The sequence below is a fragment of the Biomphalaria glabrata genome, chromosome 17, assembly GCF_947242115.1.
Source record: "Biomphalaria glabrata chromosome 17, xgBioGlab47.1, whole genome shotgun sequence".
Lineage (NCBI taxonomy): Eukaryota > Metazoa > Mollusca > Gastropoda > Planorbidae > Biomphalaria > Biomphalaria glabrata.
This window is the reverse complement of record NC_074727.1, coordinates 8,433,450-8,458,844: the sequence shown is the minus strand read 5'-3', so window position 1 is coordinate 8,458,844 and position 25,395 is coordinate 8,433,450. Positions and strand designations below refer to the sequence as shown.

At 33.4% G+C, this 25,395-nt stretch overlaps 2 protein-coding genes across 2 annotated transcripts; both read right to left on the bottom strand.

The window, feature by feature from the left end:
* Positions 1–1,847: 1,847 nt before the first annotated feature.
* LOC106065473 (placenta-specific gene 8 protein-like) lies at positions 1,848–9,277 on the bottom strand. The gene is made up of 6 exons (XM_056015959.1): positions 9,222–9,277; positions 8,889–8,945; positions 6,806–6,873; positions 5,048–5,354; positions 3,944–4,095; positions 1,848–2,166 (listed from the first exon to the last, which is right to left on the bottom strand). Exons 3-6 carry the CDS (start codon positions 6,842–6,844, stop codon positions 2,050–2,052), a joined length of 615 nt encoding a protein of 204 aa, XP_055871934.1. The 5' UTR covers positions 6,845–6,873; positions 8,889–8,945; positions 9,222–9,277; the 3' UTR covers positions 1,848–2,049.
* A 3,765-nt stretch (positions 9,278–13,042) lies between these two features.
* LOC106071591 (mRNA turnover protein 4 homolog) lies at positions 13,043–25,053 on the bottom strand. The gene is made up of 8 exons (XM_056016376.1): positions 24,819–25,053; positions 19,002–19,060; positions 18,487–18,590; positions 17,847–17,996; positions 16,691–16,842; positions 15,509–15,585; positions 14,692–14,818; positions 13,043–13,204 (listed from the first exon to the last, which is right to left on the bottom strand). The coding sequence occupies exons 1-8, from the start codon at positions 24,844–24,846 to the stop codon at positions 13,113–13,115; spliced, it is 789 nt and encodes a 262-aa protein (XP_055872351.1). The 5' UTR covers positions 24,847–25,053; the 3' UTR covers positions 13,043–13,112.
* Positions 25,054–25,395: the final 342 nt, after the last annotated feature.

The window sequence follows — 25,395 nt, the reverse complement described above, 5'->3', positions numbered from 1 at the left end:
TTGGAGTCTTTCAATTCCTGGGGGACCATTCCTTGTTCCCAGCACAAGCTTAGCAGTTCATGAAGTGGTTTGATTAGGGCATGTTTTCCAGCCTGAATTACTTCAGCAGGAATGCCATCTCCTCCGGGTGTTTTCCCATGTGCAAGCATGTCAATGGCAATGCTCAGCTCCTTTACTGAGGGCGTTTCGTCTAATTCCGTCAAAACTGGAAGTGATGGGAAGTTGGAAACAGCATTTGGTGAGATGGCGTTTTCAATCTGGTAGAGTTCTGCATAGTGTTCAACCCATCGTTCCATTTGCAGCGCACGATCGCTGATGATTGAGCCATCTTTTGACTTGAGCGGAGCACACTTGCTGGTGTGAGGTCCAAAGGCTTTTCTCATGCCCTCATATAGTCCTCTTATGTTACCACAGTCGGCACAAGATTGAATATCTTCGCATAGCTCCTGCCAGTATTTGTTAGCACATTGTCTCGCTACTCTTTGGGCATTGTTACGTGCAGCTCTGAGCCTTTTTAAGTTGCTTGGGGTGGGATCCTTCTTGTAGATTATCATGGCTGCTCTCTTGTTCGTAGTGGCAGTTTCCATTTCTGGTAGACTAGCTTCAAACCAGTCTTCGCTTTTCTTGGTTTTGTTTCCAAAGACCAGTGATGATGTTTGGTAGATTGTATCACGCATAAACGTCCAGCTTTTTTCTACCTCAGTCAAAGAGAAGTTTTTAAAAGCTTCCTCTAATTTGTTCTCAAATTCGGTGCAAAGATCAGGATTTTTTGTGCTAGTAGTATTTAGGCGTGATTTTCTTTTTCCCTGTGATGTGTGGATCTTAGTTGGCAGCAGTCTTGTCCGGCAGGACACTAAAGTATGATCAGTATCACAATCCGCGCTTTGGTAGCTACGTGTCAGCAGTATATTTCCAATGTCCTTTTTTCGTGTCAGTATCATATCCAGCTGGTGCCAGTGCCCAGACCTAGGGTGCCTCCATGAGACACAGTGCTGTGGTTTTGTTCTGAAGTATGTGTTGGTAATGCAGAGCTTATGGTATGTGCAAAATTCAAGCAGTCTTTGTCCGTTCTCATTCATCTTTCCGATTCCAAAAAGCCCAAGACAGTCTGGCCAGGTAGTGTGATCTGATCCTACTCTGGCATTGAAGTCACCTAGAAGGATCATATGTTCTTTTTGAGGAATGTTTGCAATGGCTTCTTTAAGGTCTTCATAGAACTTGTCTTTGTCCTCCTGAAGCGAGCTTAGTGTGGGGGCATAGGCACTAATTAGAGTGATTTTTCCAGATGATGTCATCATACTTATGCTTAGTAGCCGTTCCGAGCCACCAACTGGAGGGACTATCATGGGAAGAAGACTGTTCTTGACAGCAAAGCCCACACCATGTATTCGAGTCTCATCCTGTGCTTTCCCTTTCCAAAAGAAAGGCAAGAACGACAGAAAATAAAAGAGAGACTATGAGAAAGAGAGAGGGAGAGAGAATAGGGAGAATGAGAGAAAACATTAAACTGATATTTAACAAAAAAACTACTATACATTGAAGCTCACACTATATATGTAGCAACAACATTAAAACCTCTCAGCTTCACATGATGTAATGTAGTGCCATTAGAGACTGGAATGGGTTGCCTGAATATTGAAGTAACGTCTGTAATCTTTAATTAAAATAAGATAATGTATATTTTATATATTAACAGACTATCAGTAGTCTTGTAAGCCTAATCTTGTTTTACTAGATCTACGATAATACACAAAACTAATGAGTCGTTATGTAACTTGAGTGAAAACAATACCAGATACATTTTATACGATCAGAGTATACGATTTTAAGAAAGAAAACACGAGAAGGTCTGGAGAAATCATTTTTAATTCAAAGAAATAACTGTAAAATACAACATTAGCCCCTGAATACACTTAACACTCTACATTTATATAGAAAAAGAAAGAGAGAGATAAAGAGAAAGAGAGAGGGAGGGATACAGAGAGATAGATAGTTTTGCGTGTTATTTATGAGATGATGATGTTACAAGATAATCAAAAAGTTGAAGTTTTACAAGTAGCCTCTGGTCTTCTTGACATGTTTGACCTCCCGCGCTATTTGTGCCAAAACACAGCAGTAGATAGCGCTGCAGACACCAGCCTTGTTAAAGTCATCGCACAGAGAACCCTGAGGAGAGGTAACAACAAGAACAAGAATAAGACCATAGCTAAGCATGTTATGAGCAAACTACTAATATGAACTATTTTTAGTATTGAATGTAAACAATAACAGAATAAAGAAACAATATCAGGGAACTAATTAAGAAACAATATCAGGGAACTAATTAAGAAACAATATCAGGGAACTAATTAAGAAATAATATCAGGGAACTAATTAAGAAACATTAACAGGGAACTAATTAAGAAACAATATCAGGGAACTAGTTAAGAAACAATATCAGGGAACTAATTAAGAAACAATATCAGGGAACTAATTAAGAAACAATATCAGGGAACTAATTAAGAAATAATATCAGGGAACTAATTAAGAAACAATAACAGGGAACTAATTAAGAAACAATATCAGGGAACTAATTAAGAAACAATATCATGGAACTAATTAAGAAACAATATCAGGGAACTAATTAAGATACAATAACGGGTAAAACAAGGTTACAAAGACAGTAAGCACAAACTCAAAATCATCCCCCTCCCAAGTGGTCCACCCAGGCAGGTAAAAAGGCAGGTGTCAATATTTTCAGAAAGAATATCAGAATGAAATTATATTAATGGCAAATGACAGAAATGAATGGAGAAAAAATGGGTTAAAAGATCTTGTGTGGTGCCCCAACGGTCCAGCAGACCAAGGGATAGGCGAAAGTGAAGGTGAAGTTTGATGTGAACCTGGCCTAACTGATGTCATATAATGATTATCTAATTGATCTAATTGTTTTGTAAAGGTTAATTTCTTATTCAAAACCTCAAGGGAAAAAAAAACATTTCCGTACAAAAAAATTCCTTTCGTTGAGTGTCCTAGGGTTACTCCCTGCAGTTCACGTGATAATATAAAAAACTACTTATTAATTTTTGTTTTAAATTATGTTTCACTTATATGCATACTAAACAGATTTTTTTTGTTTTAAAAAAAAATAAACATTTTTTGTAAGTGTAATAGTCAGTATGACAGAACTTACTTAACTTAGCAATACAATTGTAAAAAAAGAATACTTCTTTTACAAAAAATCTAATACCGTTTGCATAAATGTGTTAAAAATATGGTAAATTTACATCTCCCTTACTAAATAGCATCCCGTGTTTGTAACTATTAATAGTAAATAGTTGTAAAAATGGTGTATTTTTATGAAAAAAAATCTTCTTGCATAGTTGATTTTAAAAATTAAATTTTTCGCTTTCAGAAAAGAAAAAGGTAGCCGTTGCATCAGAACTTTGGAAGGTCTAAAACATCATGATTTCTTATTTTCCATATCTTTTCTAGTTTACGAGATCTAAACGGGACGGACGGACGGACAGACAGACCACACAAAACTAATAGCGTCTATTTCCCTTTCGAAGGCCGCTTAAAAACAACAACAAAGAAACAATATTAGGGAACTAATTAAGAAACGATAAAAGGTAAAGAACGAATAAACAATACCGGGGAACTGGTTATGAAACATAGCAGGTACAGAAGGAAGAAACAATATCAGGGAACTAATAATGAAAAAAATAGAAGCAAAAAAAATATATCAGGCAACTAAAAAAAGTTACAATAATAAGCAACTAATAGAACTAAATAATAGCACCGAACAATGGCTCACAAATTTGGAAAATAAAAACCCATAAAGAAACAATAAAAAGACAACAAACATAATGAACTATTAAAAGACAAAGACAGGAAGCATAACCAAAAGAATAACGGCTATCTGTTTTAATGCGCTTGCCAAAGTTATCTCCCCTTTCTCTACCTGTATATTGGCCTTAGACCTCACGTAAACCCTCAGCCCAAACAGCGAGGCTGAGGAGAAGCAGGCAAAACAGCACGCGTTACAGCAGTCTTCTCCAATGTCTTGGGCAACTTTAAACTGGAGACACGCGGGGCAACACCAAGCAAGACAGCCTGAAACAAAAAAACGCGAAAAAAAAAAACATTGAACCCAATCAAGCCTTCTTAGCTCTTTCTCTCCGTAATTATTTTCTTCGTTCCAATAGAATTATTTATTTTGATCATTTGTATTTCACTATTATGTTATGATTAAACTTCAATAACTTTTCTGTTTGATATCAGAAAATGTTATTTGGGATTAGAATTCTAGGGAAATGCAAGCTCTTTTTTACACAACATAAATTAAAGTTTATAAATCCAAAGATAAATTTAGTTTAATGGGGCAAAATGAACGTTGGCATTGTCAATTTTTTTTTAAAAAAAAAAAGGGGCAATGGAACATTTTTTACACCGCCCGATCCCCCTTTCTCGCGAGAAAAAAATCATGGTAAAACGAATGTAGAGATATAACATTCCAATGCTGTAGATCTAGACTTAGAAGGCGTTAAAACATTAACTTATTAAACTTTTCTAGGAATCCGGAAAGTATCCGAAGACATATAGTCCGTTCAAGATAAATATTTTCTCGTTCTCTAGCCAAATTTAAATTTATTTCTTTTTTTTTTTTAATTAGAAAAATTATGACCGTCCAACTAGAGTTTTCCCAGTGTGGCCAACGAGCTAGTCATTCTTTTCCCTGCAATATACAGCAACTGTCTAATTTCTCGGAAAATTGTTAGAGCCGTTTTTTATATCAGTGTCCCAGAAGGTTTCAGGTTTTTGAAGCTTCCTCGAAGTTACGAATGGAATAGAGGTATTGTAATAAAAGCAGCTGAAATTAAGGTTTAGACGAAATAGTTTTGACGAATCCGTTTGGTATGTACAGTCATTAATGCTACAATTGTATTCATTTATTTATTTTAAATTGGTTTTAAAATTGGTTTCGGAATGCACATGAATGTGTATGTTTTTTAGTCTTAACAATGTCCGCCATGCTGGAGGCTCGTGGCTCTCTGTGGGTACTTACATGTTTCCATGTCGCTGCAGCAGTCGCAAAGGCCGCTGCTCCAATCTCTAAGGGCTGGAGGCCCCGCTTGCGCACCTGGCTGATTGGTGATGATGATGGTGTTGTTGGTGCTCATGTTGCTGTTGTTGACGGGCCCCATCGGGTGTGATGGATAGCCCGGGGGTTGATTTGGGGGCCACTGCTGCTGCTGTGGCCACTGGGGTTGCTGACTTTGTTGCCAAGGCGCGGCCTGTTGCCCCGACCATTGCGGGTATTGGGGTGGCGGCACATTCGTTGGAAAAGGTTGTGTGGTTACAATGGGCGGTAACTGTGGATTACAATTAAGTAATAATGAAACCAAAATGAAATTTCCTTTTTTTTTTTTCCGAGAAGACGGAATATCTGCACTCTGGGCGGCAATGGAGAAGTACATGTAAATCAAAACATAATTTAAAGTAATCCCCAGAGTCTCTACAAGCAGGCCACTAGTGCAGTGTTGCTTTATCATCAACATTGGAGACCAGTTTAAAACCACAGTTGGTTAGAAAGGCAAAGTCTCTATTTTAATATAGATCGGAAATGCTGAAGAATAGTTTATGTATAGTGAGTATATTTAGGACTTTACTTTTTTTTTTTTTTTGCACCTGACAGACAGAAAGACAGTCGAAAAGTAAACAGAACCTGTCAAATATTTCGAGATATAACTGAACAATCAGATGTTGAATGAAGGAATGGACCTCATTCACCAATCGTAAACAAACAACATTTAGCCACGTGATTCTCTATATCTTCTATACAAATTATGTAATCCACAAAAGGCTGTCACGTGATACGTATTTTTCATTGTTTTATCCATATTATGACTTGGCTAAATGTGTTTATTTACGATTGGTGAATGAGGTCCATTGGGATGGGTGCAGCTGTATACTAGAATACACAAGTCAAAAGTACGTGTGCTTGGTGGAAGGCATTACAAAAGGGGCGTTCTAACTCCAACAGGTACATGAATTCAAGTGATGATGTCACGTCTTTCCATCACTTTTTTGCAAGAGGCGTCCTCAACAAGATCTTTTCAAAACATTCTATGACATTTTAAAACGTCTTTGCCAATTCAATCCCACAGATTTCCCGTTTTATTTTTGTAACAATGGTACATTTGTGACTACTAAAAAAAATGACGTGATGTTGACGTCTATTGAGTGACAAAACAGAACCACTACAAAACGCCTTCCAAGAATGAGGATATTTTTTTTATATCAAGTGCATTAAAAATTGTATTTAACTTTATTTGACCTGAGCTCTTCTTATTAAGACAAAAAACAATTGTGCGAGATTGACGACTGGAGAATGAATTTCTGAAAACGCTTGGTGGAGTTACTCCCGACCCCTTAGGCTAAAAGTGGTCTGGGGGGTGGGTAGGGAGGGTGGCGAACACAAAAAATTGTTTCGTCCAGGTAGCCTCACAAGTAATAGTTTGGGAATCTCTGATTTTATATTCTTTAACCTCACAAGTAATAGTTTGGGAATCTCTGATTTTATATTCTTTAGCCTCACAAGTAATAGTTTGGGAATCTCTGATTTTATATTCTTTAACCTCACAAGTAATAGTTTGGGAATCTCTGATTTTATATTCTTTAGCCTCACAAGTAATAGTTTGGGAATCTCTGATTTTATATTCTTTAACCTCACAAGTAATAGTTTGGGAATCTCTGATTTTATATTCTTTAGCCTCACAAGTAATAGTTTGAGAATCTCTCATTTTATATTCTTTGGCCTCACCTCAACCTCGTCTTGCTTTGTGTTTTCTCCGTCAGCCATTGAGGTCAGAGCAGAAGTGAAGAGAGGAACTGAAACGAGAGAGTACAACGTTGAACATTATTTGGTATTACAAGTAGTTTATACTTAGCTCGTCAACACATTATGATGTGCTACGGATGTCGAGGGTGGACAGTAAATACAGAAAGATGAGCGCAACACAAACGCAATCTTTTTCCTTCAGCTCAAGAAGAAACGGTGCAACAGAGATGCTTTAAAAGCTAGTTCACGTCTGCTCATATTTTGGTAAAGCAGACGTCATCTGGCTGTAAATGGTGTCCTAAAGGACAGCAACTGGATTCTTACGTGGACTGTGTCACATATTTTAGTGACCCAAAGAAAAGCTACAGTTGAAAGACATCGATAATAGATCGTAAAGTAGTCGACTGCATCAGGAAACATATAAATATATATAGGTCACGGCTGGGTCTAGGTATTCACATACATTTCTGAAGTTTAAATTTCTATGAATCTGAAAATACTAAATCTACAAAAAATATGTTGTTTTTTTTTAATCGTGGTTCTTATAGACAGCCTTAGATTATGTAATTTAAATTCCTTTGACCAGTTTTAATAAATCATAGTACACAATTCATTAAGAGAATAATTATTTTACCATAGTGCAGCTGTTTTCATGTCTATTCACCATTTGTTTCAGCACCAACTTATCTAAATCACATTGGACACTGTGACACACACTTATTATTAGAGGAAACTATCTTACAAGGAGAGATTGTCAATCTAAATCAGCTAAGAGAGATACTCAATGTAAATCAGCTAGGAGCGATTCTCCATGTAAATTCGCTAGAGCGGGTGGTTTTTCACTAACAGAAACGGACAACCTTAGTACTGCACTCCTTCGCGATACCTCAAGGCATCTGAATGTGCCATAGAATGAGTGAATAGACATATACATTACAAAAAAATAAAAATAAACTAGTCGATAAATTATTGTTCCATTGAATAGATAGTGGTTAGTCATGGTTTAATGTTTGGCTTTGTTTTTTGTTTTTTTACTGTATAGTTATGAAGATGATTCAGGGACTTGTTCAAGTTTCACGTCTGCCACCAAGTTGTAAAGAAACTTATATTGTGGTTTTTGTTGTGGTTTTTTTTTTTTTTCACAATCTAGTGCATTTTTTTTTTAAAAAAGTTCTTGGTAGATGTCTCGTAAGGTTAAATATATTTTTTTCTTAAGTGGCAATACCATTAACCGTTATTGATTACTGCTAATTTTTTTAAAAATTACTTTACTATGTTTGTCTTCTTTTTTAAAAACAAAAAGAAAACAGACATCAACTGACATTTTTATAACATTTTATAACATTTTTATAACATTTTGATAATATTTTGATAATATTTTGATAATATTTTTATATAGGACCTAACATTTTTATAACACTATTCAATTTATATTAATACTTTTTGAACGAATAATAATAATAATAATAACAATAATTATAATTATAAACAGTAATATAATGTCTATAGCACTGTTAACAAACACATGTAGGCTCAAGGAGCGATGGGAACAAACACATGCAAAATATTGTTTTTAATTTAAAGCAAAACCTATATAGAGTGAAATGCACATAAAGTTCAACTGATGTCTTTTCTCTCAATATTGCAATGTTTATCTCCTGTTTATCTATATAAATAGACTCCCCGATGGCTCAATGAGAGTAGAATATGATAAACAAAAAAAACGCTGTGGACGTATGTTTTCCAATAGTGAACATAAGTTCAATATCTCTAAGTGTGATTTATAGGATACTTAGTATAGTGTTAACACTTTCATTTAATGACAGGTTTTATAAATCAAACTGTAAGCCAAATTTTTAGAAGTTTTACTTTTTTTTTTTATCGGTTCTACTCTGTAACGTATGCACTCTTCTCTGTCTTTCGTTGGACTTGCAAGAGTCATGAAACCTTTGACCTTTATTAGAGAAATGAGAAGAAGAAGAAGACTTGCAAGAGTCATGAAACCCTTACCTTTATTAGAGAAATGAGAAGAAGAAGAAGACTTGCAAGAGTCATGAAACCTTACCTTTATTAGACAAATGAGAAGAAGAAGAAGACTTGCAGGAGTCATGAAACCTTTGACCTTTATTAGAGAAATGAGAAGAAGAAGAAGACTTGCAAGAGTCATGAAACCCTTACCTTTATTAGAGAAATGAGAAGAAGAAGAAGACTTGCAGGAGTCATGAAACCTTACCTTAATTAGAGAAATGAGAAGAAGAAGAAGACTTGCAAGAGTCATGAAACCTTACCTTTATTAGAGAAATGAGAAGAAGAAGAAGACTTGCAGGAGTCATGAAACCTTACCTTTATTAGAGAAATGAGAAGAAGAAGAAGACTTGCAAGAGTCATGAAACCTTACCTTTATTAGAGAAATGAGAAGAAGAAGAAGAAGAAGAAAGAAAATACAATGAACTACTCACATTGTCATCAATCGAATTTCTTTCCTTGTAGGAGACAATGTCTAACACGTTTTCTGAAGAAACTGTTATAAATAACTTCTTTGCTGGACGATGCTCTTCAACTGTGACCCCCCCCCCCCCCACACACACACACAATCCATAGCGTAAACGCAAACACAGATACACACACACGCCCAAATACAAACGCGCCTACATAAAGACACACGAACACACACATACACACAAAGAAACACACACTCACCCAAAGATACACACACACACATACAAAGACACACACACACACACGCACACACACATACAAACACACACACACACAGATGAGAACACGCGCACAAAGATACACGTAGTTTTTATCATTGTACTTGAACAATTCTTTAACGAAAATTTTGAAGTTCAACGGCGTCTCCATGTCTCTCTGAGTCTGATCAAGAATTTTATTACTAAGTGCAGAGGCGACTCCGATTAGAGTATATGGTTTTTGGACAGACAGACAAACAGACAGACAGACAGACAACACAGATAGACAGATAGATAGATAGATAGATAGATAGATAGATAGATAGATAGATAGATAGATAGATAGATAGATAGATAGATAGATAGATAGATAGATAGATAGATAGATAGATAGTAAGAGATAGATATTGATTGATTAATTAAGATTTGGTATGTGGCTGAGAGTCATAAACCCTTTGGCCACCTATGAAGGGGGCGCGAGTTCGAATCCCAACTCGAGCTTAGTTTTGTTTGCTGAACCACTAAGGGCAATGCATAAATCTTCTCCAAGATTGCCTATGCCCCATCCATTAATAAATGACATTGAGTCAGAGTGCAGTGAACATTCTTGGGTAAATTTTTTTTTAAGTTTTAAAATTTCTCAAAATGACTGTAGCTTTTTAAATGTTAAGTATGCACCTGGTACTCCGAAGGAGCGATCTTTAAAAAAAAATGTGGACTTACTTACATTCATTCAAAACTAAAGATTTAAAAGGCAGTTTGTGTTAAATTTCATAATTTTTAGCTTAGCCTTTTAAATGTGAGGGTTTTTTTTATAACGCTGTGCATGTGTAAGACAGGCCCGATGGGCCGCCCACGAGTTTGTAGCTCATATAATTATGTTGTATTTTTTTGTCCTTCCACTTGTTGCATTGCGTATTGCGCATGACGTGAGAACGAGGCTGCAAAGCTGTAAAAATGGCTGGTAAGTTTGTCACTGATACACTCAGTTATCAGCTACGGAATCAGCTAAACTGATTATTAACTTCCCATGGCCTCATCGCTGGAACATAAGTGGAAAGTCTATCAAATAGAAAAGGATAGACTAACAGCTACACCGAAAGAGAGAAACGAACTCTTGCATCCAGTGGATAACCACAAGACTGGCACGGAAATGATGTCAAGGACACTGTGAGCGAAAAAACGGCGCTGAGGATTTCTTGTAAAACTAAAAATAGCTTTGTCAAAATGTTAATTGAGTCCGCATTTTTCTCCGAAGACTAATTGTGCGCGTGTTTATATATGATTGTGTGTGTGTGTGTCGTAAACTTAGGGCTACATCCTCTTCGCTTTTATTATCATTACAGGAGGGTTCAGATAACAAGTCTTATATCGCAATGAACTATAGTGTCCAGATTAGGTAATGCCCCATACAGATAGTCATTTACAGGGGTATTCGGGGGCTAGTGTACGGGGACTTTTGAAAAAGTAGACTGTAATTGTGTGACTTTTGCTATGGTACATAAATGCATCCTTTTTTTTCCATTTAGTTTGGGGTTAAATTGTATCTTTTTTGGTTTACGATACTTTAAATAATTTTCTTTTTTCTTTACCTTTTCTCAACAAAATATGCATTTGGTGACACAATATTTGCTCAGTTTGACAACAATTTCATCTTCCTTGATCTGTATGTTCTGTTGGATTCATCAACCTAAATTTCTGAATGGCAACCTATTATAATAGTCGAATCACTTGAGATGCTATCTCTAAATTGACCGTGAGAAAAACAAAACTCACACAAAAAAACAACAACAAAAGCTGGAGTAGGGTGTCAAATAAATTTTAAGTACTCACTTAATTTATATTTGCTTTTTGGTTTTGTCATTAGACTGTATATTTATCCAATGGTAAAGCGCTTGGCATCCGAACTGCGAGGTCTCGGGGTTGAATCCTGGTGAAGGTTGTGAGTTTTAATTTCGGGCCTTTAGGGCGCCTCTAAGCCTACCCAGATCTGACAATAACTGGGGGGAAAGTAAAGGAGGTTGGTCGTTAAGCTTGCCACATGACACCCTCGTTACTGTAGGCCACAGAAACAGATGGCCTTTAACATCATCAGCACTATAGATTCAGATTGAAAGGTCTGAAAGGAGAACTTTACTTTACAGAAGCTTATATAACATGTACATCCAACAGTGCATTTAAGAAAGATTAGTTTACAGTCAATTAACAGTGACAGTGTTGTCACTCGACAACAAGGTTAAAAAAAACAGGAATTTCTTATTGATAAACTGTTTACTAACTTCTTGTATACTCTTGATGACTATAAAAAAGTCTGAACTGGGGAAAGATCAAGCCCAATACAAACGAACATACTATAGTGTCTCTCAAACGTCATACTATTAATAATATATAATATTTATTTTACTGCAGAAATAAGCATGCAGTAAAGGGCCAATTCCAATAAGTTTACAAAGAGCCCCAAAAGATAAATCGTATTAACTCCCTTGATAAGTACCGGTATCCTATTATAAAGAGTTACCTCCCCTGAAGTTTTATATTTTTAAAAAGTGGTGTGTTTTAATAAAAAAAAAATGCTTGCATATATAATTCTTAAAATTGAAAGGTTTGCTTTCAGAAAACAAAGCAAAAAGTAACCATTCCACCAGTACTTTGCAATATCTAAAATATCATGACATCAGATTTTCAATATTTATTTTTTAAATCTAAACACGACAGAGCACGCAAATCTTTCTGGTGAAGACTGATATTTTAAATTTTGGGTCTTTAGGGCAGCTCTGAGTCCACCCAGCTCTAATAGGTAACTGACATTAGTTGGGGAAAAAAAAAAGGCGGTTGATCATTGTATTGGCCACATGACACACTTATTAACTGTGGGCCACAACAAGATTACCTTTACATCATCTGCCATAAAGGCAGCATGGTCTGAAAGGGGAACTTTACTTTTTTATCCATCACTAAGAGCCCTTAGGTCATGGTTGTGTCTTATTCTCTTTATATCAAATGCCTTTAAAGGCAGTGTACATACAAGAAATCCAAATAACAAACTTTGTTCAATAAAAATTCAAGACATAGGATCCCATGTATTAAAGTAGCCCAATAATGTGTAAGCCAACACTAACATTATTTTGAAAGATTTTTTAGGAGAATATTTATGTTAATAGTAAGCCTATATTGATAAATAAGTATCAGTAAACATGGCAATGTCTTCTCATCCTTTTACTAATAACAAGGAAATAAATTTAAAGTCAGAAAAGGCCAAAACTAGAAAACTTAGTTTAATAAATTATCAGCTAATTATTTAAAGCCAGAATTATTTTTTTTCATAATTTCAGCGATAGGAATAACAAAATGAAAAATAAAAACCAGCAACAAAAAAAAAAATGACTTAGAACCACACAAACCATAGGTCATTACATTGTGTGCTTCGAACCATTGCTTCGGTAGAAGTTCTAGTCTTGAAATGTTTTGTTTTCGTTTTATTTTTCAGCAATTTAGAAAGACAAAAAAAATGAAGTAAAAGAAATTTGAATAACTTTATGTTTTTAATAATTACATAAAACATCTGAACAAAAAAAAATGTACATCTAACAAAATTAAGAGTCTTCTATCTCTTCATCAGAATCCTCCTCCTCATTCTCTACAGTTTCTTTCTCTTCAGTGTCTTTTTTACTTTTGTCTTTTTTTGCTGTGAGAAAAAAACAAACACAAAAATTAGAAATAAACATTTGATAGTTTAGAAAAAATGTTTAGACCATGTCTTTTAGTTTACAATGAAGACATAAAATACATGCTATGTGGGTATTTCTAAAACACATTGAGTCTGGAGAAATTAAATTTGAAATTTATGTGTTGGTGTTTTGGGGGGGGGGGGGGGTAGAACTAGAGTAAATACCATACAATTACAGTTGATCTTAGTTGGTAGCATGTTAAGGATAAACAAAGATAATATATTTATTGTACTATTTTAGTCAACGTAAGCTCTTTCTTTCAATACTTGTGTTCCTATGGAATTATTTATTTGTTCATATGTATTTCACTAGCCTGTTAGGATTAAACTTCTATAACCTTTTTGTTTGTTATAAAAAAAAAATTCTATTTGGTATAGAATTTAAAAGGGAATGATGATTAGAAAACCAAAATATTTTATTTAGGATAAAGGAATTTTAAATAAAAACTTAACGACTTGGACAAGTCTCTTTAGAACTAGATGTAGACAAATCTAGGCAATATTTCATTAACCAAACTGAACTAAAAGTATTTTTTATTATAGTTATTTGTATTTTCACAAAACTTAATATATCCCTTATATATATCCCATCTCAACACTAAGTAAGAAATTAATATAAAATAATAGATGCTTTTTTTTAGGACCCCACTCTTTTAAAAACATCAATTTTGGTTAAAAAAACAAAAAAACATTGAAAATGAAAAAAATCTGTATGCTTTCCAGGGTAAGTTTAAATTATAAGCAATTAAAACTATTTTGGGAGGAAATTGACTTTTTAAAGCATTGACAATTGCATTGTGGATTAGACTGTAAGAATGAGGTTTAATCAACCATGGTATGGACAATTAGGAGAAAAAGATTTAAGATATAAACTTTTGAAAAGAGTTGACTTAATTCATTTTCAACTTTTTAAGAAAGGTAACTTTTTTCAGCAGCTCAAAAGATAAATTGTGTTTATAGATAAATTGTGTTTATCTCCCTTTCACTTTTATTTTTTTTGTAAAGCAGCTTGTGTTTGTCTAAGTATTCTTGCTATGGGAAATTCGATTCAACTATCATTTCCATCAACTCAAAAGAAACTCAAAGGAAAGTTGTGGAAAGTTTATTAAACAGCACAGATAAATTTGAAGACCTTTTCTTTGCTTAGCACTTACCTCTTCTTTACACAGAAAGAATAATATGGATTCAGTATGTCAAATATTGCGATTTTGTAAGTAAATGCCTAGGTCTAATTTTCTTTTAAAACTATTCTCTTGCATATAAATCATATTGAATATTTTAATTAAGATCTATATAATTGATTAGCTGCTATTTTAAATTTGAAAAGATAAATATAGTGTGCTAAATCAATTTTTGAAAAATGATGTGTACAAACTTACTTAATCTTTGGTGTGAAAAAAGGCAATTGGAATGCAGCTTGTCTGAATGTATTCTATACTACTTACGTTTGACTTTGACTTTCCCAGGTACTATGTGTTCTGGTCTGGCATCAAATTTTTTCCACTTGCCAGAATTATTCCACATGCCTTCAATTGTGATGTGAAATTCTGACATTTTGTGTCCAAACAGTTTCTGTGAATTCAGAAGACGAAAATGAAAAAAAAAAGTATAAAATTTATTCCAATTAAAAATGTTATGAAGTTTTTTTTTCAAGATAAAATTTGTGTTAACAAATTGAATATTGATCATGTCACTCAAAAGACCTTAGTTAAGGAAATGAATCTGAAAATAACACATGATCTCAAACAGAAACATGCAAAACAATCACACAAATTGTGCTTGTTCTTAGACATCTGTGAAAAATGTATTTATTAATTGTTTACAAAGAAGGTGAAATATTTCAGATTTCATTTAAAAATAATTTTTTTGTTGTCCTTTAAGTTACTAGTAGATCTAATAACAATTTTTTTCTTATACATTTCATTTAATGACTGGAAACTACATATTTAAAACAGAGCATAGTAGTGCAAAACCGGTAATAAAAAAAACAACTGTGTCCTTTCAAAATTTTGTACATATTTTTATTTTATATATGGTTTTACATTACAATACATTTTTTTTTGGGTGTAAGTAATGTAATATAGAAAGTCATGGTTAATGAAATTCAGATTTTGCATTACAAAATATCACCAACAAAGAACCAGAAAACTGAACAGATTTTGTAATTATGTCAATTTAACATAGAGTTAGAAAGTGACATTTTTCTTAGAAGACTGTACTTGATGAGCTATCATTATATCCACTCTTAGACATCATACTTACAAGAATTCTACATTGTTCTGGATTCAGAACTTGATCTTTTTCACAAACAGTGTGGTCCCATAATAAATGAATTTTACCTACAAACAAAAAACATATTTCTCATTAAATTTCACCTTAACAGTTTGACTATGTTACTTTATTTTATTACTTAAAGAATTAAAATAGCTTCTTAAAAATCAAAATGGAATCCAGATTACAGTGATTAAGTATTAAAATACTGAGGCCTATAAAATATGCTGTAGTTGTCATTTAATCTCAAAATAAGGGGAAAAAAGCTATTTTCCATTTACGGTAGCTTAAGAAAAAAAAAAAGAACCTGCTTCCATATGAAATTTCAACAAGAAATGTAAAATGTAATTAAATAAATATATGTTAACTTTCTTTATTATAACTCATTGGGACTATAAATTTGGGGGAAGCTACCCTCTCCTACCAAGAAGGTCCCCAGGAAATATATAAGCCCTAGATATAAAGGGCTAGCTGTGAATATAAAACAGCTGGTTTGCATGGAGGATGAGGAAAGGTATTCCAGTAGTTAGGATATTCACTTAAAACGTATCAAATAACCAGGGAAGTGTTTACAGAAAGCGAGTGTAGGGTGCCATAACTAAGCTCATTAGCTAGGGATAGCAGTTCATCTAGGAGATGATTACAACGAAACTAAACAACTGTTGCCTTGCAGATGATGTTTGATGATCAAAGGCTATGGGAGCATACAGAGAAAGAAAAGCAGGCTGATGTCGTAGTAAATGGTCCTTCTGGCACATAACACATTGACATGCAACATGATCTATGTTGGAGTTCAGTGTTGATTCTTATAGCTGTGGCGTCCTGCCTGTGGAATACCAGCCTCCCAGGTAGAGGGAAGGGCTCTTCACCTCAAATAAGTCCACACAAGTGAGACCATGTCCTTCAAAGATGCATATCAAAAGGCCCAAACGAGAACTAAATGTTAAGCTGCCAGACCTGGAAACCACTGGGCAGTTCATCTCAGGTATAGGACTACTTGTCTGAGCCCTCAAACATTTACATGAGAATGAAGAAGAAGAAGGGACTATTAAAAACTATATGCAACCCATTTTTTATTATTTTTTCTAATTGAAAGAAATAAAACTTCACCAATTTGGTACAATTTCATTGAAAATTACCACATAGTTAAGGGAGAAGAAATTTCAAACTGACCATTTTTATTTTGTGTGGGTAAACCCAGTTGCCTCAGTTGGGGCTCCATTGAAAAGTCAAAATCTGGTAGAGGTCCTTGTTCTAACACAACTGTCTGTGTTGCAGTGGCGCCGGATCTGGCATAGTCTGGGATATACAACTCATCAAAGTAACTGAAAGCAAAGAGAAAAATTATAACACATCATTGGAATCTAACCCACAACATGCGTATACATCTACAATATTGTAATAACTCTGACCATGCACTTAATGCGCACACTGTTGAACACTGAAAAAGAACATGACTGGTTTTGATGGAGAAGTCTTCTTCCAGCTGAAGAGAATTGAAAGATTCTATGTCTGGAGTTCTGTATAAAGAAGGAAAGAGCTCTCTGCTGCCTGAAAACTGCATTGTGGAGCTGGAGCAACACTGGGAAGGGTGTTGTTGATCTGATTAAAAATGCGACACAAAGGACAGGTGGACCTAGGAACTAGACTGTGTGTATCAAAGAAATAGACTATGTGTGAAGGCTTAAAGTAACTGTCTGTGTTTTTTTTTAACCTTTAATAAACATGCATGATCTGTCACTGTTAACCTGCATTGAGTTGCCTCCCATAAGTTTGTAACCTTATACTAGGAAGTGTTACAGTCCTTGTGCTATATGTGCAAAATGAATATCCAAAATGAAATAAAAAGGGAGCAGTTATGCCCAATGTTGATGTACACAGTAGGGATATTCCTAATATGTGACCACCACATTTAGTAAGAAGACTGGAACCCTGACTCTCAATGTACTGAAGATGGCTTCCGTATGAAGATGGTTTGTTTGAAAATGTCTTCCAGATTGTTTGTTTCATTCCCACTTCGACAACTGTTGGATTTACTATGTTGGTTTTCAGGCTCCCAGAGTAACCCGAAGGTAACCAGATTCACTATGCTTTTTAGCCTAACTTCTTTAACTAACTGAGGGTACCACATGGGGACTATGGGAGCAGAAATCTATTGGATACAAAAAAACAGAATGGCCAAAAAAAAAAAAAGAACTAACACACTTTATACCTAGTCCATCTACTTACTAAAAGCTTTACAGAATAATATTAAGTTTGATATAATATCTCAACTCCTTGCCTGAAAAAAAAAAGTGAGTTTTATACATTAAGAAACAAGTTTCCTTACTCTAATACTTCTTTCTCAGTGGAGTTTGTAAACAAGAGCCCAGTTTGTCCCTGTAAAGACTGTGTCAACTTGTGCAAGTTTTCTCTGTACTCTTCATCTGCTGTTCTTCCAAGTGCTAACTGCATAACTTTATTTTTACCAAAGAAAAACCTGTAACACATTTGCATTTTTGTCATTCATATTTATTTTAATCAATATTATTACTACAATCCTATAGGAACAATTTGAATTCAAAATTATAGTATTTAGATATTAGTTATATTATTTAGTATCAACTATTTCACCACACTAATTATTGACTTCATTAAATGATTTCTTTAAGATATGATAGACAAAGTATTTTAGAAACTCAAAAATGTAAAAAAAAAATTTTAATAAATATTTAAAGAATGAATTTAATTTTTTTTCAAAAAATTTTGGATATTTTTCTCCCTTGGTCGCATAGGGTCACAGAATAAGCATCATAAAAACATTATTTAATTTTTTAATTTTCAAGAACCACTTGCTCAGTGTAAGGTAGGTTGAAAGATAAAAATCAAAGAACATGCTAATGACATATTTCATTAGTTAAAAACTAAACAGTAATGGTATGACAGTGAAAATGTTTTTTCCTTAAAGTAACAAACAATAATAAACAAACCTGCTATGACTCCACTCTTGGCGAATGTCTTTCAACTGAACATTTCTCATATTATGTACAGAAAAAGTATAAATTCTAGCATATTGATCAGCTGATTCTCGTATCTGAATAAAAAAAAAATATATTTATCAATAATTCCCTTTTTTTATTTCAATGGGGACTAAAAAAAAAAACCCCATTGGCCCAATCAATTTCACCAATTTTGCATTTCTTCTTCTTCTAGCCAGCTTTATTGCTGCTGAGCTGTGAGCTCTTTTGCAGAATGTGCCAAGGAAAAAAAGTGTGCTGTTTTCTTCAGTTGTGCACTGCCGTACAGGGTGTTGGTTATATTGGGCTGTAGTGAAAGTAGGGTCTGCCTAAGGTGGATTAGGGAGGGGCATTCAAATTGCATAAAATTGTACTTATTTTAAAGGGTGAGTTGAAGAGTTCATAAGCAGACTTAATTTAACCAGCACAATGTCTATGTGAAAATTGCCCACGATATTGTAATGTTTAATGAACATTTTTGTTTTTACCTTTTCAATTAAAGTCTGTTTTAGTTCTAAGCCTTTCTTTCTTGTTTGGGTGAGAGATACTGAAAAATAAAGGATTTTAAATACATTATATGTGTTAAATATCTCAATTCTGATGAATGATTTCATGAGCACAAATTATTTTAAAAATCATCAAAAAGCCCCCTAAAAGTAAATGGCACTGGGGTGCCAAACATTATTTTATTCAGTAAATGCTTCAGCTCCTTGCAAAAAATAAAAAAGTTGAATGAAAAATATATTTGCATGTCTAAAAGTCATTAAGCACAGCTATTTTAGGACTCAGATGTGGGCAACTCTTTCAGTCAAATCCAAATTATTGTTGCAGCCTTTTCTCGTCTGATGGCTGACTTTTCTATTTTATTCTGGCCAACCTATTTTTTTGTTTAACTTTTAAAAAATAATTACCTATTGAGCACTGGTCCAATCTCTATTGTGGGGGGGAAGAGGTATCTGGAAGAAGGTTTCCATGCTACCTTTAGGTGCTCAGAAAACGTAACTCAGCTCAAATCAGAACTAGACCTCAAGCCCTCTTGATACTTGTTGTCACTCAGACACACATCCCACTTTGCTTATAATTGTTAATTGTCAGGCTGATGACAGTTAAGTTATTGAGTTGATGTATTTCAAAAGTGGTCTACAAACACTACTAGACAAGTCAGGTCATCTTATCCTGAGGTAATTCCAGTTCCCAATGACCTCACTCTGGCACCTTGTTGGAAATGTTTGGAGGTGGTACTGGATAGGGGCTACCTTGGTTGACCCTTTTTTAATCTCCTCCTGGGTGGGGATGGAACAGAGACCTGACAACCCAGCCCAACAAATCTGCCAAGCCTTTCCACAATGGGGTCATCATATATGTTGTCATCTTAGATTGGTGATTCTTGAATGGCTTTGTAGCAGTTACAGAATAGGAATGAAGAAATTCCTCAAGGTAAGAGCAGCTTTGAGAGACTGATAGCAGGCCAGATCCAGAGGCCTGCATGTTATGTCATGTATATTTCATGACCCATCATAGTAATGGTTGCTGCTATTGTGGAACCTTCAGACAAGATGTGGGGTGAGCTTCTGATCTACCCATGGTCATCTTGTCTTTTAATTTGAAGTTCCTATTATTTGATATTGATATCAATCCAACATTAAGTTGTTGTTGTTTTTTTATCCCTACTACATTCCAAAGGTTTGATGTTTTCTTTTTTTTTTTTTTCTCTACCCAAATTCCTGAACTGACAATATCAAATCAGATAGGAAAGCATACTAAGCTTAAGATTTTATTTTCATAGTACCATAATCATAGAACTCAAGGACTAAAATTGACTATATCATGTAGACCTACATAAGATTTTTATCTAAAATTACTCAGAGTACATGACATTCAGCATTGGACATTGGTCTCACTGGATACTGCCTTACTTGTACTGGATAGTCTAAGTTTAGGTCTGAGAGTACACTGAATTGTCTGAATAACTATAATACTTGTAAACAGATTAAATTGTCAGCAACAATCTCCCAACACAACAACACAATTCACAAATTTCAAGTTGTTTACTAAGTTCACTTTTTTGACTAAGTAAACAAATAAGGATTATAAGGCAAACATAGATTATAGTATCAGACTAAGGGTTAAGTTATAACTTATACCTAAATACATACACATTATATATGTATATATATATATATTTATATGATTATATAATACTAATCTATATATATTATAATAAATATACATATATATAGATCTATCTAATAAAATATTATTATAATTAGAAATATATATATATATATAATATATATATAGTTAATATAGAATATTATCATTATAGAATATAGATTATCTCTCTCTCTCTCTCTCTCTATATATATATATATATATATATATATAGTTAATATATAATATTATATTATCATTATAGAATATAGATTATACTCTAATTCTAATGTTTAAGTATATTTATAATATCTAGATAGAAAATACTAGATTTAGAATTTAGATGTCTTAGTTCTCTGGTCTAGTCAATCTAGAATCTAGATCTATATTATACTTATAGATCTATAATAATGATAATCATTCATTCATTGATGACAACCATCACTGCCATCATCATGATATAAATAAAATAATAATAATAATCATTATTTGATTATTATTATTCATATCATGAGACTGAGTCAGTGTCACTGGAGTCTAGAGACAGTGGAGACTCATCATTCATTCATTGTAGATCTACTATATATTATATTTATATTCTTATTTTTCTACTTTATTATTATTAGATCTAGATTCTAGATTCTTAGACTAAGACGAATGTGAAGAAGAGGAAGAAGTCTAAAGTCTAAGTCTAAGACTAGAAGTAAGTTAAACTAATATTAATATATATAATATGTGTAATATTATTATTATTATAACACTCTTAGTACTTTTACTCTTAACAATAATAACAATAATAACTGTTTTACTGAGTTAACTGAGTCTTATTGAACTCAAATTGAAGTTATTCATTATTGAATGATTATTATTGTAATATTCATATTCATGATATTGATCATATTCATATTGCTACTTTGACCTAAGTCTAATTTAAGTTACTACTCTACTCAGTATTGGCATTGGCAGTACTCTTATCTTATCTTATCTTATATAATACAGACGTTACTTCAAAAAAGAAGATGATTACGTCCTACGCGTCATGCATTTAGTCATGCATATTAACCAATGACTTAAATTCTGACAAGTCACTGGTTTTCCTGGCTAGCTCAGGCAACCCATTCCATGCTCTAATAGCACTAGGGAAGAAGGAGTATTTGTACAAATTTGTCCTAGCATATGGGACGAGGAATGTGCCTTTATCTTTGTGTCTTTCAGAGTATTTTATTAAATTTTGTTTTTGTATTTGAAGATTATGGTTCAGTGTTTTATGTATTATTGCTACTTTACTTTTGAGCCTTCTGTCCTGAAGGCTTTCTAAATTTAGTGATTTTACTAAAGGTGTTACTCTAGTCAAATGTGAATATTCGTTTGTTATGAATCGCACTGCTCTATTTTGTGTCTGTTCTAGTTTCTTAATGTTTTCTCGAGTTGAGGGGTCCCAAACAGAGGATGCATATTCTATTATTGGCCTAACCAAGGTTAAATAACATTTTAGTTTTATGTTCTTATTTGATTTATAGAAATTTCTTTTAATAAATCCTAATGCTTTGTTTGATTTTTTTGTAGTTTCATCAATATGTGGATTCCATGACAGTTTTTCATTTATTATAACACCTAGGTATTTTGCGTTTTTAGTCTGTGTTACTGGTTTGCCATGAATAAGATAAGTGGAATTAATTTGTTTTAGTTTTTTTGTTACTCTTAACAACTGACATTTTTCTGGGTGGAAAGACATGCTCCAATTTGATTCCCATTTCTGTAATTCATCTAATTCTCTTTGTAAAATATCTGTGTCTTGTGTTGTTTTTATTGTTCTATATATTATGCAATCGTCTGCAAATAATCTGACTTTTGTTCCTGAAGTAATGCAATTTGGTAAATCATTTATGTAAATTAAAAATAGTAGTGGACCCAAGACTGTTCCTTGAGGTACACCTGAGTTTACTGTTATCGGTGTTGATTTAGAGCCATTTATTATTACAGTTTGTTCTCTCCCTATCAGAAAGTCTTTAATCCACTGATGCAGTGGACCATTAATGCCGAAATATTTTAATTTTTTAAGTAAACTATGGTGGTGAACTTTGTCAAAAGCCTTAGAAAAATCTAGTAAGATAGCATCTATTTGTTCACTATTATCTAAACCTTTTGAAAAATCATCAATTAGTCCTATTAGTTGTGTTTCACATGATCTATATTTCCTAAAGCCATGTTGGTATGGTGTGAGGATATTATGTTTGTCTAAGTGGTTTATGATGTTGCTACATATTATGTGTTCTAGGATTTTACATGTGATGCTGGTAAGTGATACTGGTCTGTAGTTTCCATGGTCAGATTTTTCTCCTTTTTTAAATAGGGGGGTGACATTAGCTTCTTTCCAGTCCTTTGGTACTCTGCCCTGGTTAAGTGAAGCCTGAAAGAGTATTTTGAACACTGGGGCTAGCTCATTACTTAGTTCTTTGAGTAATCTAGCTGGAATACCATCAGGTCCAGAAGCTTTATTTGGTTTGGTGTTGGCTAATAGTTTTTGAATTCCATTTTCTTGTACTACTATATCTTCTATGTTGTCTACTTGGTTCAAATTCAGTAATATGTCTTTGTCTCCTGGGGCTGAGAATGCTGATGCAAAGTATTTGTTTAGAATGTTTGCTTTAGTTTCATTATCATTATGTATTATGTTATGTTCATCTTTTAATGGCACTACGCCTGTTGTTTCCATTTTCTTAGACTTAATGTATGACCATAGGTTTTTGTTGTTGTCTTTAGATATTACATTGTTTATGTATTCACTCTGCAGCTGTCTGCTTACTTTTTGGGTTAAGTGTTTAATTTTTATATACTTTTTGTAAACTCTTTCTGCATTAGTTTCTTTAAATTTTCTATATAGGTTTTCCTTCTGTTTACAAAGCTTCTTTAGTGTATTATTAAACCAGCATTTATTTATTTTGTTTGATGTGTATTTAGTTGGTATTTGATTTTCTATAATGCTTTTAAGATGGTTTTTAATGAAATTCCAGAGGTCATCGACTGGTTGGTTAATGTCTTTTTCTAATAAGAATGTTTGTTGAAAGTTTAATGCAGCTTGGTGTAGTTGTGTTAGGTTACATTTATTCCAGAGTAAGATTTTTCTTTTGGGTTTTGTATTGGCTACTGCTTTTATCTGACTGTGTATTTTTATGATCTCATGGTCTGATAGACCAGGGATAATATCATAATCAACTACTAATCCAGGTCTGTTGGTTAAGAAGAGATCTAATGTGTTGTTTAATCTAGTTGGCTTTTTAATGATTTGATCTAAACTTAGGTTGTGTAAAGTTTCTATGAAAAGCTCATTTATGTCCTTAAGGTTTTGGTGTTTATCTATGGTTAGTGTTTTCCAATTTATATCAGGTAGGTTGAAATCACCCATAATCCAAAAAACTGCATTTTTATTTGTCTCTTTAAGTGTCGTAATCTGATTACATAGTTCCTGCATGTATTCTAAACTAGAATTTGGTGGTCTGTAAATGCTGCCTATTATTAGGGATGTTGAGGTGGTATTAATTTTACAAAATGTTGATTCTATATTTTTTGAGTTAGGTAAGGTAATTTCTTCTGCTATAAGAGTGTTTTTTATTGCTAAAAGAACTCCTCCATGATTATCAGCCCTATCTTTTCTAAAAATTTCATAATTACTATTGAAAATTTCTGCATTATAAATTTCAGGATGTAGCCAAGTTTCTGTGCCTGCAATTATGTCTGGTTTCTCACATTCTAATAAAATTTCTAAGTCTGCTGTTTTGTTCCTAATGCTTTGAAAATTTATTACTAAGGTTTTAAGGTATTTTGGTGTTACTTCTTTAGTAGGTTTAGTTTAGTAACTACTACTAGATCTAGATCTGCCATCTGGTAGTAGTTGTACTACACTAGACTGTAGACTAGTACTAGTCTACTCATACTCATAGTAATAGTACTCATACTCATGATAGTGACAGTATTGATACTAGTTACTAGTACTACTGATGAATGGGCTAGTATAACTATAGATCTAAGTATAACTCATTAAATGATTAATGATTAACTTAATAAAGTTTAACTTAAGTGACTTAACTCAATAACATGATAACTCATTAATCATTTAATTTTAATGACATTAATTAAATTTAAATTGGGACTACCTTTTTTATCCCTTTTTGATTTAGGCATTATTATTTATAACTCCTCAAAGATCAATGTAGCCTCAAATTGATGATAACGTTATGCAAGAAGGCTTACGAATGATTAAACAAGCACACAACCAAATATTCCATAAAGAAATGATCTAGATCTGTCTAATATCTAGATCTAGATTCTAGTCAAATCCCACGTCCACACGTGTTGTTAATATAAATAGATCGCGATCGAGAAACAAACTTTTTAAACAACAGCGGAAATTGAATGTAGGAGTGGCAACGTTTGCTTTCTTTTATATTATTTGGAGTTTAGATAAAAGCGTTTACTTAAAACTAGGCATTAAATATAGATCTTTATTCTAAAGCAAGTATAAATATAGACATATAAATATATTTTATAATATTAAACTTTAACAAAAACAAAATATCTAAAACAATGACGTAAATATAATTTGTTTTTGTTTCGTTTGAAAACAAGCAGGCATATTTTTAATTCCTATTTTTAAAACATATTTTATAGTAGTCAGTGACCCTAACTGACCCACGCCCACGGAATAGGCCTACAGTAGTAAGCTACACCGCA

What these genes read in the sequence shown, in the direction of transcription:
- LOC106065473 (XM_056015959.1), bottom strand. Translation starts at nt 6,844, where the DNA reads ATGGCTGACGGAGAAAACACAAAGCAAGACGAGGTTGAG. An exon ending in CAAAGCAAGACGAGGTTGAG is followed by an intron (nt 5,355 to 6,805) that starts GTGAGGCCAAAG and finishes TGTAATCCACAG; the next exon opens with TTACCGCCCATTGTAACCAC. An exon ending in GGTCTAAGGCCAATATACAG is followed by an intron (nt 2,167 to 3,943) that starts GTAGAGAAAGGG and finishes ACCTCTCCTCAG; the next exon opens with GGTTCTCTGTGCGATGACTT.
- LOC106071591 (XM_056016376.1), bottom strand. Translation starts at nt 24,846, where the DNA reads ATGCCTAAATCAAAAAGGGATAAAAAAG. An exon ending in AACAGACTTTAATTGAAAAG is followed by an intron (nt 18,591 to 19,001) that starts GTAAAAACAAAA and finishes TTTTTTATTCAG; the next exon opens with ATACGAGAATCAGCTGATCA. An exon ending in TGGGAAAGTCAAAGTCAAAC is followed by an intron (nt 13,205 to 14,691) that starts GTAAGTAGTATA and finishes TTTTTCTCACAG; the next exon opens with CAAAAAAAGACAAAAGTAAA.